A 22772-nucleotide genomic window follows, 5' to 3' on the forward strand; every position below is an offset into this window, starting at 1 on the left:
GTTTTGTTCGAAGAGGAAAGTACACATTTCCTCCACTGAAATCAGACAAATTGAGATAATAAAGAATTTATCTAATTAGATGTGCAGGCGCAATAGCTAGGTGTAAATAATCGAAGCGTTATATGACATCACTGCGTGTTAATAATACTAAATAACGCTGTGGGTTGTGGAAATGAAATCGCAAATAAAGGAAACGGGGGTTATTGAATTCCCGAGCAGGATGCAAGCTTACATGCTCTTTGCATTATAGAAGATTCATTTATAGTGGGTGACATGTGAAGCGATTTGTCGTATTCTGTCCATGTCACGTAGTGCACTGATATCAGCCACTCTACTTATGGGACCTCAGCTACTGGTGTGACAGAATTGGTAGTCTACTGGGAACCAGTCCGGTCCCCCTTACTTTGTACAGGTGACTTTCGTCCCATATACTAATCCCAGTACTCCGCCTTGCCATATGTAGTAATCGTATGGGACTCCGTACGTCCTTTCCTAGGACTACCATTCTTCTGCCGATTCCTTTAGCGCATGCCCTGAGGGCCATCCCGCGCAGATTGTCAACGCTCGATATCGATGACAGCTAGCCAAGCGTCGGTTAACTTGAAAAAGGCCTTGTGATAATAAGAATTAAATGTACAGGGTCCTTTTCAAATGTAAAGTACAGTGTAAATTTTAATTACGATCCCATCTACTGTATACCTTACGTCAATACAGAGTGGACTAGTATGGGGGATATTTTACTATGGTTTTAAGTGGCTTGTCGTGTTCTCCCAAGAGATTCACAAAATCTAAAGAGGTTTTAGAAAATTGGCTTTTAGTTGCTGAATTTGAGTTTTAAAACGGAAATAAACGTGTGTTCGCGTGTGGGACGTACGGTGTTAATTGTGTGCGTGGTGAATGAAGACGCCTGCACGAAGATTAACAATGAGGAAATAAGAAGACGAGAAGAGGAAGCGACGTCGATGACCTAAGCTGTATGAGTGCAATATATATATTACATTTTGCTGAAGTTGATGTCGTACTGTAAGTATAACTGGGTCGTGGACAAGTTCGTTTGCCCGTCTGTCAGAGTGGGAGAGAGCTCATATTCCAAATGTTATCGCAAACGTCTTGACGCATCTGTTCGTGAAATCATTAAGTTACACAAGGCGAAACTGAGCCAGCGAATCTCCACCCAGCGATCGATAAAGTCAGAGAGAGAGAGAGAGAGGATAGAGGAGAAAGAAGTAGGCAACTTTGGAAATTAGTTGTGAAGTACGCCAGTTGGCAAGACGCGTATTTGGTAAGTGAACATTTCACGAGTTTCGAAGTGCTGTCTATCCTTTCACACCGAGTAGGCGCAGGTTGAAGTCTCATTTCTACTATCATGTCGAATGTTCCCTTAAGAATCAAATCTCAGTTTGAATTTGCAATGTTTAGTTTGACCGCCAGACGAATGAATTGATCATTTAATGGTTTCGTAGTTTGATGCTATCCAGCTAACAAACTGAACACATGTTGTGAATGGCATTTGGGAATGCAACCTTAGTGGTGGTCTCGAAAGTCTGTTGGACCAAAACGTCCTCGTGCTTACTACTAGTGATCTATAGATTCATTTCATGTTTTATTTTCAAGTCTAATATGAAATTCACAGGCGACATATTAACTCACGAGACTATGTAACTGATCGCCTATACGTCCACCGAACGTGCGTTAAATCATTCTACAGCAAACCAAAATGCTCCTGGAAATAACAGCACTTTTCGTCTTATACACAACGTAGGCGCCCTGTCCAAAACCGCTGAAAAAAATAACTACGATCTCTGCACATGTTTTCGAGATCTCAACATCTAGTCTTCACAGTTTCGAGCAAAAATCACCAGCCTTTCTTTCCGTTTCGAATGTGACTAAAAAAACTTTGAATATATGGTCAAACAGCCCAACGGGTTTATGGATGGCAATTCTGTGAACGGTTTTAAATTTTAGATTGGGTTTACCTTTTCAATTAAGGGACAAGTGTTAAAATGCAATAAAATTGAAAATTTGCTGTTTGAAGATCTACTTCCATTAACTTGACCATATGACGATCGCGTTCCATTTCGTGTTACTCGGGTTGAAGACGTGCAGCAAATGTCACATTAACGTCATTGGAGTACTCGCAAGTCGTGACTGTTTTAGTTTGTGATCTAGAATACTTTGTACTTTTGTGTCTGTTGAGACTAGAACTTCCCGTTGACATTCGTTCATTCATTCTCTCTCGTTAGCCTGTCTGCTTTATGCATTTGAAGACCGAAATAGGCTAAAAGAACGCATGCCCACAGGGACTTGTGCGTTTGTATTTCAGGCTTAACATATATGTATAAACATAAAAGAATAATTAAAGAACGAAATCACCACGCACGATGAACATTTGGTTTCTTTTAACTTACTAAAAGAGACACATGCAGATTCCTATGGTTCGTGGTATAAAAGATCTCCATTCTATAACCGCGCACTGCCCTGTTGCTCTAGTGTGAAAAACTGGTATTAAGCTTCTACAGGCTGGTTCGAAATTTTCTGTACCTTCTAGTTATTGAAATTTAAAGCTTGGAGCGTTTCCCCCCACCCAGCATGTAATGCTGAGTCACGATTTTCAATATTATCAATTTATTAAATTTTAAAATGTCAACATGTAGTTGGTGATTAATTATGATCCAAATTAGATTTTAAATGTAAATGATAAGGGTTGCTAAATCATATTGATGAGTAAATTTTAAGCTATAATTTCCCTTACAGAGTACTAATCAGTTGGATTTTTTTGCCAGTTTTAAGACAAGAAAACGTGAGAGGTTTCCAAATAGTCACCGTCTCCAATAGCGTGCCGTTACATATCATGCTCATTATAAAGGCAGAAATGACTGCTCTTAGCAACCAGTGCAGTCGTGTTCCAACGAAACCATCCAAATTACACTATAATTACGTTACGAAATGCAATACGCAGCTTATCTTTCAACATTAAGCAGCTTGAGTGATACGTGTATCCCCGGTCAAATGATAGAACTAGTTGATTTTTTTCGTCTTTCTTCACCAATCTTCCATTACCGGAGCACAGAGTCGCATTTACTGCTGTTAAAGCTATTGAACTGAACCAGTACCTCTAACACCAGTCGAATTGTGGCTCCGTACTCCAGTAATGAGAGGGGCGAGAAAAGAAATACCTGTCGTGTCTAAAGAAGAAGGCCGATCTTCTGAACAACATGAAACTGCCTTACGCACCCTTAGAACTCCTCTTTGCAGTCTTTTATTCATTCAGTCATTTGCAATTGTCAAATATCCCTTCATGGAAAATGTGTATAACAAAGGAACGACACATGCACATAAGTCATTTGGCAGCAAAAGAACAAAATAGTCAGGTATTACTTTACCGAAATATGTACAGAGGCCTACTGAACTCAAGTATTCAAATGAATTTTAACTGCCCCTCGTTTTCCTGCTTGTAGTTGTAGGATATTTGGACAACACAGGAACAGCATATGAACAACATAGGACTAGTTACAAGAATAATAGGGCTGCAAAAAGATAAAGCTTTGCAACAAACCCAAATTATAATATCAAAATCTTAATCGAAAAAAATGTGGTTATTAGAATATTGAAATCTTGAACGAGAAAAGAGTTCCGTTCACTGGTTGTTTTTGCACGGTGTCACATATTCTTACGTTTGATACCTATGATTGGCAATTTCTAAATAAATGTACAATTTCCAAAAGTGCTTTGACTTGTTAGGCCTATTAATTACACGGGCTTCAAGCAAAAATATGCATCAGTCGTAAGCTTATTAATCTTTGTTCACAATTTCATTTAATTTCTTTTTCAAATCGAGTTCATGAATTTTTGAAAAGAAAAGATGGAAAAAGTCGCATATCAGGGTTCGAAAGTGAACGGAGTTATCGTAGTCGTTTTATTCCATGGCCTTGTTGAATGTTCGGGAAAGATACATCTTCTTTGTGTATCTCTGAATTCTCAAAGCAATCCCTTTGTTATCTACAGCATTTTTCGTCAAAATACTCGTGCTTTACTGCGCAGGTCAGCAACATCGGCGCCTGTTTGAGACGAAATTGATGCCCACCCGGGATGTTTATCTAGGGTGTACAGTACATGGTATGTGTCCTACTGGTAAAAGGGCTACGAATACGATTGGTGGCTTCATGTGTTGCGTCACTACCTTTTGTGTGTTGCGTCACAATATTTTGTGTGTTGCGTCACAAAATTCTGTGTGTTGTGTCACGATATTATGTGCAGTGGCTAAACACGGTTTGCTGCTGCCAAAAACGTGAGCACAACCTATGATACTTTTTTTAGTTTCAAACTGAACGACGACAATATCAGAACTCTATCTATTTTAATAACAGGAAATATGTTCACGTATAAATAGGCAAAATTAATATCTTAATTTGGTCTGCAAACATAAAAATTTGACCTTAGCCCGGTCACTCGGGCATTGACTCCGAATTTTAGCAATATCCACGGAGAAATCTAATCGCAACGCTGTGCTAAAACTCCATTTAGATCCCGACGATTACGTTTAACAATAAATGATGAACAACTCCTCGTAATCGTTAACGTAATCGTGACGCTGTGAAAGGTTGCTATTATAGTTTCGTGTATCTTCGCCCGTCATCATTATCTATGACCGATTATAACTTATCAGTATATTTGGCTCATCAACCGCTCATATCGATTTATTAGGCCTAAAGGCGTACTGTACAGAATGGGAAGGAAAAAAAACGCACGTGCTTCTTATTGACAGACGACAAATTGTGAGCAATGTCAAAGCTGGTCTTGTGTCGGTTCAGCCGTGTATATGCCTATTCACAGTGTGTCCTCAGTATGTAGTCAGACAGGAAAGCATTTGATTGCAGACCGCCAAAAATTCATTGCTTGACTGCACTCCTTAATATACAGTAATTACCAGTCCTATTTCGCTCTGTAGACTACTTAGACCGAGCCAGAAAATAAAAGTCTAAGACCCCATTCCCAGAGATTAGATCGATCCAACTAGATCGACCTAACTCCCTGGGGGTTCGCGCTAAATATCTGTGAGCCGAGCGGGCAGGAAAGTTAATTACCCCCTTACAGCTTGTAGAAGGCAGGACGGACATTTAAGCCTGATTATCTGACAGTAATCTAGTGAGACTCCCCACGGGAATAGATCGATCTAAAATCTATGGGAATGCGCCCTTAGACCCCATCTAGATTACTGTCAGCTTAGCCGGCTTAAGCGTCTGTCCCGCCTACTAAAAGCTGTAAGGGGTAACTAACTGTCGTGCGCGCTCGGCTGACTGCGATTTAGCGTGAACCCCCAGGGAGTTAGGTCGATCCGGATGGATCGATCTAAATCTCTGGGAATGCACTCTAAAGAACGCACGAGTCTAACAAACGGACCTGTTAAGATCAACTATGATTGGTAGGCCTACATGTAAAAAGTGCCCGAGTTATCGGCTTGTGTGGCTTCTCCAGGGACTAAAAATAATTTAAAAAAAAAACGATTAAAAATAATAAAAACACAGTTATTAAGAGCTTAACGTAATGCTTAAACCTTAGAAGCAGCTTTGAGACATCTTGACGTAATGTGTGATCCGTGGGGACAAAAAAGGAACTCAAGAATCAACTGAATGGTAGGTTGCTAATACCCCCTTTACACTGGACGGCGTCCTTTCTGCGTCCTTTCTGTGACCATGAAATTTGGCATCGCTGTGGTCTTAAAAAGGAGGCACGAGCATTAATTTTGTATCAGAATGAATGCTCAATGATCGGCCAGTTGTCGACATGTATAATATTATAATTTTTTAACTCTCAAATGGGACCGGACTGCTGGACGCAGAAAGGACGCCGTCCAGTGTAAAGGGGCCCTAAGGAAGCAAAGATAAAAGAGACTGTTTCCATGAAGAAAGAAAGAGAGAGAGAGAAATAGAGAAAGCGGGACACGAATGCCATCGGGCTGAATTATAATAAAAAATAGTAATTTTAAGGCCTCCCTCCTTAGAGATTATTACTTAAATTCGAAAACATACCAATAAAAATGGCCAATTATATGTATGCCAAGGTAATGATTGATAGCCGTGCGTACAAAATAGCATTTATATAATTACTAAGTTCGACATGTTGTATGAAGCAATTTTTATACAAAAGGATTTTTTTTTAACAATGTACAATGGGTTTTGCAATTAATAATCATTCATCGTGCATAGTGATGAAAATGGAGGCACCTGTCATTTGTCATGTTGACAACATTTAAACTGCCATAGATGCACTATGTATAAAACATTCGGTATCACGCATAGAGTCTTAAAATAGCAAGGGACAACAATTAATTCCGTTTGTCTAAACGAAATTCAAACGGTAAGTATTGGAAATGCAATCAAAAACGGTTAAATAATATAATGGAGTATTTCAAGCCTTTGACCGTCTAACTCTGTTTTTTTAAACGGCGTAGTAAATCTGACCCGCATTCAGAATAAAGAATTAGAATAATACAATGTATGTGACAGAATGGATTGTTATTAAAATCAAAACAGAACTTCTCAGAACCGGGAGAAAATCTTTGTAATTGCTGCACCATAGTTGGCGTGAAGTAAGCACCGCTGTGGTTAAATTCCGTTGTGCATTCATAACGTAATAAACATTACACTCGTTTCATGGTATAAACATCGATCCAAGAAATCCTACGACTTGTACCATCATTCCCTAGGCTGATTAAATACAATAAATCCATTATTCAACTTGCTGTTTATGGAAAATGCTGAACACATCCCATTAATGCTGCTCCCCACACGCTTAGGGCGCCTCACCTCATTCGATGCAACAGAGATCAAATCAGATTTCCCAGGCTTACTGAAGCCTTTACAACAAGGCAGATTATGAGAAAGTATCAAACTATGAAATACCAGGTTACTGATATGTTTTTGAACCATATCTTTCGCTTATAATTTAGTAGGGCTGTCACGCATGCCAGTAGACCAAGGTGCGGGTGTTTGGTCCTTATGGTACTGGAAAATGGAGATAAAAGCAAATTTTCATATCTTTCCAATTCTATCCGTTTGAATGAATGTTATTCACAGCACTGTGAGATTTTATACCTATAAAAAAGAAAAAGCAAAAATCATAAGCAATGACTTCAATGCTTGAGTCGAAAGAGCGTAGGCCTAGATGTTATACACAGGGGCATAAGCCAAGGGTATTTTATATCTAATTCACGAACACCGAGTTACCGCAATAAGGTAAACGACTTGTAGGCCTATGAATACAATAACGCCCCCCCCCTCTCTCTCTAAAATCGTTGACCAAGTGTGTAACACGTATTAGTGGAGCTAATCGAGTGAAATATTAAAAAATTCAACACCGAATTTAAGCTTTATCAACTTCGTAAACATTTCATGCTCAGGGTTGTATTTCATGTTAAAAGAACCAATTGGCTTACATACTGGATACTGTAGCCTATTTGTGACACACGGACACCATCCCTTTGGAACATTACCTCTTCGTAATGAACTGGGAGGTCATTCTGCATCCGCTCTGTACTGTCGACCGTCATGGTAGACCAAAGGCGAATTATCAATTTACTAAGCTTATTTCTCTTTTGTTTTTGTATGTTAAAAGTGTAATTGCTCTTGTGTCATTTCTCTGACATTATGTGCCTTTATTTATTTATTTATCTATTTATTTATTTATTTATTTATTTGCCTCAAAGACTAGGCTTTCAACATTACTCGCCATGTCTTGGATGTTCCTCTGGCTATCGTAACTCTCTTTGGCATCTCGTATGTTCTAAAAAGCCGGTGTGTTATCTGATATTGACTCCAACAAGTTGCTGACACCAGCATTTTTTGTGTACTGATACTAATTTCCGCTTCAATAAATGATAGAAATCAATTTGTTCCTTACTTACTGGTATTAATGTTAAAATGGGACATTCAGTGCTTGGAACTAGACACACGTTACCAGATATACATGTATATACCTACTAAATTCTTCCTGTCACCTATTCTTAACTTCTGGTAAAGTTCTTACACCCCATTTCCATAGATTTTTAGATCGATCTATCCCTGTGGGGAGTCTCACTAGATTACTGTCAGCTTGGCCGGCTTAAGCGTCTGTCCCGCCTACTAAAAGCTGTAAGGGGGTAATTAACTATGGTGTCCGCTCGGCTGACTGCAATTTAGCCTGAACCTCCAGGGAGTTAGGTCGATCTAAAACTTAATCTTTAGATCGATCTAAATCTCTGGGAAAGCATCCATAGTTGACTTTTAACTTTGATGTCACTTCTGTAATCGTAATAACAGAAATTTATCTATAGACGAGGTGTAAATTCGATCTTAATCTACAAAATTAACCCCCTGTGTGAAAGGGAAGTGCACGTTACACAACGCCCCATGATGGTTTTGTCAAACGTAAACTCAATTAAGTTCCACCATATCCAGACTGCTTGACGCACAGACGAAAACCGGACGAAGGAAACCGAGAACAACCCTCTTGGAGGTTGGGTAACTATGTATGTCAAAATGAACACGCGTAGCGATTCTGAGGCTGACCAATGCGCGTTGATATCTTAGCTTACAGAGTGGATGACTTCATTAAGCATCTCTAACGCTGATGGGTATAATCAGACTGACAATCGCAATATCGAAATATTGCGAAGACTTAACTGATGCGGAGAAGAACGGAATACCAGTTGTCAGATTGATGCAATAAATTAACGCTTCACTATAATCAAGCACGAGGCTCTACAATACATAAAGCGTTTGCCTAGTACGTATACCTGCTTTGAGATTGAGGTGCTTTGAGCTCTTAACATGCAGTAGTATACAGTGGGTTTTCCAACTCGACTGGTATTGTGACGTTTACGTGGGGCCGCAGGATCTGTCTGCTCTTCAGTATACACGCAGATACGGCATAGTTGTAACAGTTGAAACCAGCGCTGCGTGGCATTATACGGACGGTTCCAACAAGATTTTATGTGAGTAGTTAGTTGCCAGTTGCATATATTTTGTTGATATAACAAACTCTGCCTTTCAAAGAATATTATTCAGAAAAATTGGTTTTAGTTTTAATACATAGATTGTTGAGCCTGAATGTGAATAACTAACTGCGATATATTTGCATAATTGGTTGGTTAAGTAGAAGTGATTATCAAAATGATTGGACACATCATTTACGACGTCAAGATCTTATCACAAAGTCGCTCATGGCAAAAACTGCTATTCATTTTAAGCGACTTATGTCGTATTTCACAAAGAAACTAAATGGTAATAGTCGGGATGTAGAGTGTCGGTTTCTTTTTGAAACCATTGGTCAGTTTTAAAAGTAATTATCAACGTTCATAGTACTGTCATCAGTGATTAGGAAAGTTACATTTTAATATAAAAAACCCACTGATGTATATATATAAGTCTCCTCAGTTTTCCAATGACACTCATGCTATTTCTAGAGGCGTTTTCAGATATATAATTGGACTTTTCTCTTCATATATGACCTAAGCATACAACAATACCTGAATCGTGTTATCCAATTGTAAAACAAGTTCAATTATGTTGGTATATATCTATACAAACTTTTCTATATCTTGAACGAAACTTCGCAAAGCATTATTATTATATTTTTAAAGCATTTAATACACAAACAAAAGGTTCTTAAAGAGAAAACAATTCTTCGTATGAGATCCACATTTTGCAATAAATACATTGTAAACAACTGACAGAAATATAATAAGTTCTATTTTGCCACCAAAACGACGGTTATTGCAATTGTTTTGGAATCTTTGCTTGCCATCGGACCACGTGACCTTCGAAGATGCCAACCCTCAGTAATAATGTCCTAAGAGATTATTACAAAAACCAAACTTTTTAGAAAAAAATCAGGGACTAACTTTGAATGCCGAAACCGATTCATTAATCATTAGTAAGTATGGGAAAACTGCCGTTTATCCCAGGAAAATCCTTTTTTTTTTTTTGGCAAAGTGAATGAACAGCTGTTATCCCTTTAAATTGCTTCAAAGCGGTGTCATTTTTGTTTGAGTTATGTAAACTTGCCCCGAATAAAAATCATTATTATGTTTTATTCAATTACAAACGCGGATTGTGTTTCTTACTTATTTTGCTTAATATCCCTGGAGACGGAGCGTATTAGGCACAAGGGTTGGTGTGGTTTGCACTTTTTATCAGATCATGTAAGGTCAAAGTGCCACACCTGAAAATCGTTTGCGATGTTTTGCTAGGGTCAATTCATACATGCATGGCGACCGAGAGGCGCATAGAAATGTTGTTTGCAGCATTCTTGTTATACGTTTAGGTAACAGCGTTCCACGAGAGTGCTAGAAGAACAAACTCTTGCTTCTTGGTCGCCAGGCATGTAAGATAAAAAAAGTGAACAGCTTTTTGTGGTACTTAATTTTCACTGTTACTGCGTGTATGTACATATGCGTACATGATATCATGCTGCTTTTCAATGAATGTGTATTATTGTTTACATAAGTAATCACATAAAACCGCACATAATGCTCTAAAAGCATCGAAATCCAAGAGATAATCGTTTAAAGCATATATCTTACACCAGCAGCATAATTTAAGAAACCGCCATGGCAAGCGAAATAGAATATCGAAGATTTTACTTTAAAAATCGCTGCAAAATCCAAAAAAATATACTTGGGAAAATATAAAACATTCCAACATCCCCTTCATCCTTCGATTTGAATCAGGAATCGATATTTGAAATGCCTAACTTTTATCTTGTTCAATATAAGACAATTATTTGCTAGTTGTTCGTTTCTTAGTATTGCAGTACTAGATTTTGCCGGCCGTCAATTCTGTCGTCTTCTGGCGCACTCGCAGGCCTGAACCTGTTTTGGTTTTGTTACCGGGCGCACATGAGAAGGATGCAATGATCTGTTCCACAAAACGGCTTAGTCGAAAGACTATCGGCGTTTTAGCGAAGACCGGTGCGCTTTTTTGTCGACTGAGTTTCAACTCACAAGAGAGAGAAAAAAGTACTTTCATTTTTTAGACCTTTTGACTATTAACCCCCTTAGAGCTAATTTGGAATGTTATGACGGTAGTTTGTCCTGTTTGTGGTGACAACAGCCATTTAGGTACGTCACCTTCAGTGGCACGAAGTGTGGGTCAATACATCTTTATCGCTCTTGGTCAATATATCGACATAACTTAGGCGGCTAAACGATGCCAAGGGTTCAAAATGCCAGACTTTTTCTCTTAGAAACAAGCCAATAGAGTTTAATGGCACGTATAACCGAAATTTACAGTAGTATCCGTTGCGGCATAGCTGCTGCATGTATGTTATTCCCTGTGCATCACTGACATTTACATAGGATAGATACCTTAACCAGGTATTGCATTCCATTAAAAGTTCTAAAATGTGTTAGAACAGGTGGAAGCTTTCACAGGTAAAAAATAAAACCATTTAAAAGGTTTTCATGCTGTTACAACACGGGTAAAGCCAGGTTAGTGATAAAAGTACCGATAGTCGACACGCTTTCTTGATTTTGCAACGTCTGGGCAGACGTTACGCTCTTGATTCCCTCCGTTAAAGATGGAAAATGCAATAAAACTTGTCATGTCCTTGAAGCTGCACGTGTTTGAACAGTTCTACGATGATAGATATATCTGTTGGTACAGTGGTTCTATTATGTTGTAAAAAAAAAGAATGACTGACAATTACACATGATGTATAGGTCTTGTTTTTCAATCTGTTCCATACCATTTAAACCCGAATAGCTGCATTAGCAAGAGCGAACGCCACGAAAAATTGTTGTCAGAGGTACTGTTGATGTGCCTTGCAATCTCGCAATAATGATAACCAGGCACAGCTTTGGGAAATTACCTCTGAGATACGTTGGTAAAAGATTACAGAAAGGATTGGTGGTGCATGCGTCTTTTAATTATGTGTATATAATGGTCAATTATTTTTGAAGCTTACGAACCTTGAGATATAAACTATGAGGTACATAGGCAAACAACTGAAGAGATGAAATAATGTTACACTTAGCCTTTTGATAACTTTTTAGCACGGTCAATATACCGAGGGTCGGTACATGTTCGGATACATGAATTGTAACTCTCAACTCTACAACTCTCAACTCTACAATAGACACGGAATGGCGGTAAAATTACAGACTTTTCCTCTTATCAACTTTCACCTAAACTCATTAGTGACAAGATTCTCGGAAAATAAAACCATACTGCTGATTATCTCGTAGTTGTGCAGTGCTCACGTATAATGTGGTCTACACGCGCTACTTGTTTTTGCATTAATTATATTTGTCATTGGCGAATCCAGGGTCTTGCTTGGGGGGGGAGGGCAAAGAAAAACATTTTTGTAGGGCCCAGATGCAGACAAATTTCTTGATTTTGTCTCTTTTGCTCGTCACATCTAAAATATATAGGGGGAGGAGAAGGCGGAGAAGGGAATAACCCCGACGCTTGGAGAAGGAGGGGGGGGGGGGAGGGCACGCGCCTGCAGTGCCTCCTGGATCCGCCATTGTTTATGTCATATATTGGGGGTAATTTGAATTGATCACCAGTTACTGATGATGTTCAGACATGCGTCACATCAATCAGACTGTTATGCTGTGTCATATGTAACCATGGTATACTAAATGGATTAATGGGAGGATGGGGATGATTTGAAAGATTAGGCCTACACTACCTGTGTTGTCTTTCTTTCTTTCTGTTTTTCCTTTTGTCGCTTGTTCATTCGTTCCATTTTTCAATCTCTTTATTTGGTCGTCCGCCTGGTCCTTTATTTTTTTTTTAAACTCAAGACTCTAGTCCTTCCCTTTTTTTATTCTTTAGCTTAAAAAGCTGTAACTTAAAATGTTTTTTCATATAGAGGTTAAGATGATTAAGTCAGTATTTCCCCTGCTTGTTCTGTATCTCTCTCTTTCTTTACATCTCGCTTGAACATGATGCTCTGATATAGTAATAATTATGTGTCAAAATTTCAAATTTAAATTTGGATATCTCTTCTAATAATTATAAATATTATCATATTATAATAATTATTAGTTTACGTAAACACGGAATAACCCGAGGCCTAGCTTGTCGTCTGTGTGGTCGGTAAGTGCTTCCCTTTGATTGCACGGCTGCACTTTTTTTTGTATTTACCTTTAAAGGGATGAAAGAGTCGAGGACACACTTAATATAGCCAATCTCCGTACTAACACTGACTTCGCTGAGGCTAAATTCGGGTTTTTTTCTGTAGGCAAAAATAAAATAGCAAAATACTATCAACTTTCCAAACATGTGGCCATACATGTACATGCCAAACATCGTATGCTTCACTGCCACTTTTAAATATTGAACATGAAAGACGCCCGATTCCTTTTCGCACAAACTAGTTATTAAGTGATATTTAAGATGTTTTAAGAAAATTTTTAAGTTTTTAGTCATGCACCAAAGTTGTCTACCGCGGATGTCTTACCTAGCACAAATCTGCGTCACAATTCTTCTTTTAAAACTGATCGGGTTAAAATATTATCTAAACAGTTTTTAATGATTCATGAATTTACACAAACAGGTAAATTATATGAGAGGATGTAGAAAATATCTACTTCTCAGCCAGCTAAGGCTCGCTGGATATAACTTTCGGTGAAAACGTTTGTCATTACGTAGTACCATTTATCTCATTAAGAGCTTTGGAAATATACACAGTAATTATGCAATGCCACACGGTGCCAATTTCAATTTGAATCAGAATCAGCTCAATCTCCACGGCAGCGCAAATAGACCAGCCTTGTGCCTCAGAGATTCACGGCCAATACTTAGACCAACATTTAGTCCAAATACACCTTTGACTGTGCTTTAATTTAAGAAACTGAAGTGGGTCATAAATTTGACGTCACACTTTCAAATACCACGTGACTGACTTTGACGGTAAAGCGCATACCAGAAAGTTAATTATATATGAAACATGCCGTATATAGTATTTGCTGTGTGGCTGTGAAAGTAAGTCTCGGAATAATTAATGTCACCGTGTAAGAGAAGAACCTGAAGATTGGGTAAAGTATATCCCCTTTACAATATTTTTATTTTTATAATAAGTTTTATTTTGTGTAATTTTCTAAAACCAAAATTGAATTTTTCTTGACGTAGTGCCCGTACTGTTTGTGTGTGTGTATTACTGGTGGAATTATAAGGCCAAACATGGTACACATATAAGATTTTTTGTATCTTTTAAGGTGACGGTCGTGCCAACGATAGATCTCTCTCTCTCTCTCTCTCTCTTACACACACACACACACACACACACACACACACACACACACTGTGTTAATATTTGCCGGACTACCGACCAAAGAGGTCATGATATAATGACTTCTGTATGACTGAAGCCCAATATAGACAATGTAATTATTATCATCCCCACTCTCACTCTCTATATAATTATAAAGCAAATGTATATCATCTCGCTTTCGCGTGCCCATTTGTCAGGGTATTTGTCATCATTGGTACAGTTATTGTGACAAGAGGTCGACCCATCCACTGCAGTGTTAAATAGTGTAGATGCCTTAACATATGGACTTTGTCCATGAATTCCTGGGCATTGTTAACCAATGTAGTTTACCTTTAACGATGGGGAATGATGCTGATGCGTACACACATGTTACGCCAAGTTTACAGCTGCTACAAAGTGAAAAGGGGTATATATATTGTAGCTAACAACGTCAATGTAAGGACGCAGGTAGGACGTATAAAACATGCACGCTCGGGCGCGCGAGGGTGGGAGCGCGTGTGTGTGTGTCTTTGTATATGTTCAATACTTAATTGATTTATACATGTGTATAACATAAGTTTGTACATAAGTTAACGGATAATAATATACATGCATGAAATATATGTCTTAGAAATGGACAGTAATACACACTGTAGCTGTCGTAGATCGGGGTTGTTGCTGCAAAATTCATACTGTGATAAGTTCAATTAAAAAAGATACGATAGTCAGAAGTTAGTAAGTCCCAATACCAAGTTATACGTGTACTCGTGTATGTTAACTTAATAGTCAGATGACAGTGACAAGTATTATGATCGCTTCCAGCCAAATGTCCCATATCATCTTAACTGACACAAAGAGCGGTTTTTATTTATGGGTAAATATGCATTGCTACATCTATCTATCTATCTATCTATCTATTTTTATATTTTTGGGTTTTAAATGCCCATTGTACCGTTGCTATTAATATCCACAACAAAGTAGAAACTCATATTTAAAAAAACAAGACGTGTTCGAGGTTGGTGATAAAAAGAGTTGGATTTTCCAGAAAAATTAGACGTTTGATAATATAAATCTAACGCTCCCAATGTGTCTATAATGGTAAAATGAATGAAAATGCTGGACGCAGTGAGGGACACGTACTATCAGGATGTGATTTTAAAACTATTTCCGTCCACATATTTAACACCCTGATAATCGAAGCACTGGCGGTGAAACTGATAACCAAACAGCAAGGTTCTTTTTTTTTTTTTTTCAGGAAGGGGGTGGTGTTTTACACGTATCGCGTAATGAGCAGTTTTATAATTACAAATCCTTTTTTACTACTTTGAAGAACTTACCAATACTAAAAAGCAAGTATAGCCTAGATGCTTCACTATTACATGTATCTCTGTCCTCAAAAAAGTGACAAGTTCAGCGATAAGATCCAATTACTATAATTTCATGAGAAGTATGTTTACAAACAAGAAGCAACATGCTTAGAGTGCTGCAATGTACATTCTCTGCGGTTCTGGTGCCAGAAAATACTTCTTGTCCGAACTATTAGTCTTAACTTATAGACAAAAATAGCAGTCTACTTTGACCCAAGTACAATTAGTAGTAGTCCCATAAAACATTGCACCTATTTTATTTAAAAAAACAAAAATGCATGGTCTACGTTTTAAACAAATACGAACTTTTTAATTAAACTTTTAATTAAATTCAGATAACTACAAATTTATCCTGACCAAATATAAGCTGTAAAAGTTAATACCAATTTTCGGTTATATTCTGAACTGTGTTCAAAATATGACAAAAGTTGGCTCGATACCGGTCCTTAGAGGATCTTGTCCCAACGCACCTTACGATGGCCCTTACAAGTGTAAGATTAATTGGAAGGTTATCTGGGTGACTGGGGCGGAAATACTGAAAATTGTTAGAAAATAAACAAGGTTAATGCCGACAGCCCTGATGGCTCACTTTAACAATTTTGAGATAGATCCATTGCCTTGAGATGGGCTGATCGATCATTGAAAACAGATCTGACAGTCTCTCTCTCTCTCTCTCTCTCTCTCTCTTACGAAAAAAAAAAATCTATAAAATTTCTTACTCACGAATTCACTACTCGGACCGTCTCTGCACTTGGATGCGATATTTTGTGTCATTTTTACTTAAGTAATTTAGTTCCAAATATTTCCTGGGTCATTTAAGGTCATTTTGACCGCTATTTTTCCCTGACGTAAATTTCGATATCACGGACTTTTATTTGAGTTTTTTTTTTTTTTTTTTTTTTCATTTTGAAAAGCTAAATAAGAAAAGACGAGTAGCTTTGATTTATTTTCGGACATTTTCATATTCGCACAGTATGCCTTTAAATTCAACGCGGGTCATGAAGCGATTAGGTCGAGAATTACCCATGAAATTACATGTACATGTGTAAACACAACGGCATGGCACTGCTTTCGAAAGACGTACCGGTTGAGAGGGCCATTCGAATTAAAGGTTACGCCACCAGACAGAGAGAAAACAGCTGCCAATTTATAGACGTAATGCCTTGCTGGTGATTATTCAAGACAGCCATGCGTAAAATAATATTCTAAGTGATGCGATTTATTCTTCGATGCTTCCGACACGGATTCAGTCGACTGCAAGCACATTTTTCGGTACGCTCTTTGAATGGAAAACATTTACTGAGCAAGGAGACAAGACTTCAGACGTATTATGTTAAACGATGTCAGTATTGTAACAGGTGTAAAAAAACAGGTTTTGTGATTTTGGTATATTTTAACATCAAAGTACAAGTGCATGTATTTGTCATACATGTATTCAGGTTGTTGATACTGGATGATAAATAAATGAAATATTTAATAAATAAATAAATAAATAAAGATAAAGATATTTGCGAAATGTCCGAACGGTATGTTGTATAATGATTGGTCTGTTTCAGCGAAAAGACGCATTTTCCCGATACAGTAAATCGATGCTAATGTAGCGCATTTTCTGTGAAAGCACGAGCATTTTTTGTTCTGCACATTTGATGGAGACTAGTTTGTATTGACAGCTATCTGAACACTGCCTGACAAAGAACAGTAGGATTTTAAGTTAGCCTGTTACGTGCATCCATTATGGGCACCACAAATAATTCAAAACAACGAATGTCTGTCGTCTGCTGTGACAATGACTTTGAAATGATTGATCATTTCCTCCGTTCCTGTTTCAGAGTTCCTCGATTTAATTAGAAAATCGTTTCGTGACGACACGAATGAATTTGTAAAGTCGAAGTGTGGTTAAGAGGGTATTTGTACTGTTGGATAACCTTTCCATGAAGATGAGTAGGTGTGTTTTCTTGCAAATTTGTTCACTAGATACACATTGCAGAAGGCTGTGTAATCTCTAGGTAATTGCTTGTATCGGTTAAGCGTTTTTAATCTTTAAATCAGTTGAGTTGAAATTGATCTTCCAAAGGTCAGTTAACGAACGTTGCACAGCGTCACCTTTGCAGACGAGACAGGCGGATTTCAGCTATCGCTTCCTTACAATTGGCACTGCAAATGCAAACTGCTTTTTGGGTTGCGGAGATAATTTAGGTAAATTTCAAGAAGGAGATATTGTAAATATGTTTTAAGAGGAGATTGATTCGTCTCAAACACTTTCTAGACAGTCCTAAATATGTGGTGCACACATTTAGAAGTGGCATTTTGATGTTAGGCATGAAGTTTTCTTTCGGGTATTTCATAGCGTTTTTCATTTTTTATTTCATTACATTTCATTTGATTTCATTTAAACAATTTTATTCATTAACTAATTTTTCATTTTGAATCATTTGTAACCTTTTTTAAGAGAGAGAGAGAAACTTTTGCCGACTATGACTGATAACCGATAGATGGCGCAGCGATACCCAAGACTTTGCAAGGCCTGTTGAGGTCACTGGTTTACAGGAAATACGAAGTTCGCATCAATCAATTTTTATCTTTCAGATTAAATGAAGGCGAAGCACTAACCGGGTGAGGACCAGATGCATTCAAAGAGGGCAACCCTTAGAAGGAAATTCTACGACCTTAATACACAGGTTATTTATCCAAGTTATACAAAAAGTCTTTTTAAAGCAGAATTGCTAGATTGAATCCAGCCAGGGAACCGCAGGCTTTTGTTCTCATTCCAAGGGAAATCGTAAGATAGAAGTTGGCAGTTACAGGAACTTTGGAACTCTAAGTGGAAGAAACTACAAAAAAATAGGAGGAAAAAAAACAAGAATAAGTACGCAAAAAAGTTTTATAGATCACATAGTCCAGTAGAACCTTAATTGCTCGCAACTAGCCATTTTAAGTATCATTTATTGTTAAACCGTTCTTTATCTGCAGGGTTTGGATTCATTAGGCTACACACGGACGGGAAACAGTTTACGCTCTGAATGAACTAATCTTCGGTGTATGGATTTGAATTCCACATCACTTATTCGAGCCATGGACTCCATCGCTCTGTTATAACAAGTAAGGACAAGAACGACGACTCGAGGCATTGAAAATGAAGAGCTACGGGGTCTCCTGAAAACATTGCCATTTATGTGCGATTCAGTTGTAACAAAAACCTGTACAGTTGTAAGTAGAAATCACTGCACAATAGCACGAAAACTGAACTGAAAAGTAACATATCGCATGTTTGCAAAAGTGTTCTAAAGAAATACGCAAACGAAACAAAAATTTCCGCAAACTTTACATTCGTTTCTTTTGGGAAAAGAGTATTCGATACTGGAGCAGTTAGCCAGAGAACTGCCACTAAAACATTGCACCGAAAATAACGTTTGTTAAAAGTGGAACACAATCCGCTATTAACGTCAGAGATTATTTTCAGTAAATCGCAAAGTGTGCGAAAAGACGCGAGCGTCAGGAACGTGTGTAAAAGACACCAGAAAGAAACCAAACTCTTTTAACTCAAACAGTTAACCCTAGGACCTATAACGCTAACGCAAATTAAGGTAAGGGGCTATAAAACCAGAAATCTGCCAAGGCATTCGCTACCATGGAGAACCTCACTAATAACAGCAATGTCATTGACTGCCCTCGCGCATATACAGCAGACGACACCAAAGCGGTCGTGCCTGTTATTCTGGTCTGTATTTGTTTCGTTGGAGTCGTTGGTAACATGGGCGTTATCTACGTCGTCTACAAATTTCGCCAGATGAATCCACTGTTCCTGAATTTAGCTGTGGCAGACCTTCTGTTCAGTCTCTTCGCATTGCCGATTTACTCCGCTTTCTACGCAACGAAGCATACAATTCTCATAGGAGACTTCACGTGTAAGATTCTCTACTATTTGACATACGTCACCATGGGCGTCAGCATCTATTCTCTAGTGGCTATTTGTCTGCTCAGATATTTCGGGATTAAATACCCGATCCACATAAGAACCATGCTGGGGCGTGGTACATCGTACAAAGCGGCAGGGGTCACATGGTTGGTCATGTTACTTCTGAACATCCCGATTTTGATTCTGATGACAGAGCAAGGTGGCAGGACCTGTGCACTTCGTTCTGGAGAGATTTACTTATACTATATCTACGTGGTAGTGGTGAGTGGTGTCGACTTTATAGTGCCGGCTATTATCATTGCCATTTTATCAACGTTTATTATCATACATGTGTTGCACATACAAAAGGAGCAGCGACACCTATCGGAGTTTGAAAAAGATGGATTTCACAGGGCGTCCAAACGTGCCACAAAGAGGCTAATGCTGTTGGTGATTCTCGTTTTCAGCCTTTTTATCGTCTGTTGGGCCCCAATGCATGTGCTATTTTTGCGTTTGGTTTTAAACATGGGCGTAGCAGACGACCGCCCTTGTATTTGGAAACAAGTTACCGATTACGCATTTTTGATTGCTCAGATGCTCGCGTTCTGTAACTCCAGTCTCAATCCTATACTCTACAACTTTGTGTCGAAGAAATTTCGAATGACATTTTCGAGGGCCCTGTGTCCACTTTACTATAAGGAGAAAAACGAGGAGAATACCACTGATATTTCACGAAGGATGACCATCTCGTATCGCACAGACGCCGATATTGATGCCTCAGAGAGTGCCTACCAACTGGCGCCCCTGAGACCGCTTAACTCATTAATAAAAAAGAACTGATACCAAGAAGATACATATTTTAAGTAAATTAAGTATTTTAAGTAGATAATTTAATAATACTTTATGATAAGTTGCCCGAACATTTAAAATGTTGCAAATGTAACTCGGTTACCGCTTACCTGGAACAAATCTTCATTTTTTTTCTTCTTTGTTTTTTTCTTCGCAGAACTTTTCCGGTCCCCTATGTATCCGATTTATGCAGAGTGCATTGCAGTAAAAAAATACCTCTGTAACTGTTCAAAAGTGTGTATGGTGACATAAGCGCCGTTCTTAATTGCGTTGAGACAACGAGCCAATTCAATTTCGATTTTTAAAGTTTAACATATCCGAAGACGGAATTGTAATGTAGAGCGAGAAGCGAGGGCAGTGCCCACATTCCAGTATTAATTACCATGTCCATGTTCAAACATATTTGATTTAGTTTTGCTTCAGAAAGCACATTTTAGTCTGGTGTAATGCGGGTGAAATGAACTTTTTTTCTTTTTTCTTATCTTAAAGGAACCTCATGACACGTGACATGTTTTTCGTTGTTCATTATTGCTTGTACAATATCTATATAACGTTCTGGGTATCATTTTCATTATTATGATTATTACTATGTCATTACACTAAACGTTTAAGTTCTGTATAAGTATTTAATTTCCAGATGTTACGTGAATATATGTCTCTGCAAAGTTGACATCTTGATATAGTATAGAGATATACTGGGGTAGATGAAGATTTGGCATATAAACATTTTTTGTGCTTGGACTCTTGTATCGGAAATCTATCAGATGTAAGCTCGCGTTTGAACGGTGTAACATGGAATAACATGAGAAAAATATATCGGTGCTTGTTCTTTACCGTGACAAACTTGTTGTGAAGTCATGGTGACACGCTTTCATGTAAAAATATTTACTCTTATTGTTTACTTTTTTATTGATGCAAATATATTCAAAACAAGTATGTTCCAGCTATCTTTAACTTTCCCCTGTTTGTTTATATTATAACGTTACAGACTCTTTAAATTACATTCTTAAGAGTTCATATTGGATGTTGATTTGATGTTGTTCAGGAGATAAATTTTGTGCAAATACACTCAAAGGCGTTATTATTATTTTTTGAAGGTAGTGTATATCATTTATGAGGCAGCAAGTTGAAAGATCAAATACATAACTTTTGGATTTCATAGCAAGACGAGAGAGTACCCTGCGTTCAGTGTTTACTGGTGAATCTAGCTTCTACATTGTATAATCAACATGCCTCGATTGTCTGTAATCACTCAGTTCCTGTAAATAGTGATAATCAGAGTGGCGCTATATTGGAATGCGCCTAATTTGGCGTTATGAAGTCCCCTTGTTTAGTCTTATTAATTTAAATGTACTATGTAATAAACTATATGTAAGGGATTACTAAGCGAATCAAAGCAACACTTACATTTGCAATAAGATTACGTTTTTACCTATGAACAATATCAACTTAATTTGAAAGATTTTTTTATGATCTCAATATCCTGAATGAAATAACGCTAAATGACTTTTGAACTATCAAATTGCTCAAGGATTATTATGTATCTTAAAGGCAAACATGGCACAACATTATCGTGCAGTATTCAGGTTTACACTGTTCAGCACTGTAAAACGACAAGTTGGTAATTAAAGGCGATAAATCAGACCTATTGAATATCAAATACTTTCCGGATCAAACTGTTCAAAAAGAACAGTCCGAGTCCAAAGTTCTGAAAAAGATCTGACATGCCGGTCAAACTGATTTTATCTGATTTTATTCTTTATCCGCGCTTCACTCCACTACCACATCTCGATAAAACCAAACGCATATTATTGTCAACAAGACATCTAATCGATCGCTTTATTAGATAAAAGATTGCTTGAACAGTCCGGCATTACAAAACGGCCTCTTGGGGAGCTCGTTAGGTTTTCGCGCCAATAAGCTTTTAGAGTCTTACCCCTACTTTCGCAAGGTCGCTGATTTAAATAGATTATATTACATTTGGGCAACGTTAGTGCTCAAAGTGCTGTGAAATGACAAATTGTGCATGGAATACGAGTCGGCGTGGAGGGTTACAGCAACACAAAATGCAAAACAATTTACCAGCCTAAAGCCACGAAGTCATAGATTAATAGGGAATTGGCCACAGAGCATTGTCTTAGAAACCTTTTTAAAAAACTCAACGTTGTTCGCACAAAATTGTACTTAAAAGCACATGAGAAAGTGGACCACGGTGATGTTTTCGACGTTATTAATGATTAAGAAAGTTTTGATCTGAACTGAGTGACAACTACTGTGCTGACAATGGCCTAACAAGGCCAGTGGGATATTGAATATGGAGCAGGTCAATTGTCAGCGTTTCTGGTTACGGTTGCTCTCTTGGTCAATAATCATGTACGTAATTTTTTTAAAGATAATTTCCACCTTCATCCGAATGCAAATAT

General features: G+C 37.9%; 1 protein-coding gene across 8 annotated transcripts; it reads left to right on the forward strand.

Moving 5' to 3' along the window:
• Window positions 1-871: 871 nt before the first annotated feature.
• LOC106171654 (galanin receptor 2a-like) lies at window positions 872-21417 on the forward strand. Of its 8 annotated transcripts, none has more exons than XM_087011677.1 (3): window positions 872-1282; window positions 18192-18471; window positions 18576-21417. In XM_087011677.1, the coding sequence occupies exon 3, from the start codon at window positions 19234-19236 to the stop codon at window positions 20338-20340; it is 1107 nt and encodes a 368-aa protein (XP_086867803.1). In that variant the 5' UTR covers window positions 872-1282; window positions 18192-18471; window positions 18576-19233; the 3' UTR covers window positions 20341-21417. The 8 variants fall into 8 exon arrangements, with proteins under 8 accessions (XP_086867803.1, XP_086867799.1, XP_086867802.1 ...); XM_087011673.1 differs by having other exon boundaries at window positions 18192-18283; XM_087011676.1 differs by lacking the exon at window positions 872-1282 and adding an exon at window positions 13805-14023.
• Window positions 21418-22772: the final 1355 nt, after the last annotated feature.

This window comes from Lingula anatina, chromosome 4 (assembly GCF_051362555.1).
Source record: "Lingula anatina isolate TDL-2025a chromosome 4, LinAna3.0, whole genome shotgun sequence".
In the NCBI taxonomy this organism is placed as follows: Eukaryota; Metazoa; Brachiopoda; class Lingulata; order Lingulida; family Lingulidae; genus Lingula; species Lingula anatina.

Excerpts from the sequence above, each read along its gene's own strand:
- LOC106171654 (XM_087011677.1), top strand. The coding sequence starts at position 19,234 with ATGGAGAACCTCACTAATAACAGCAATGTCATTGACTGCCCTCGCGCA.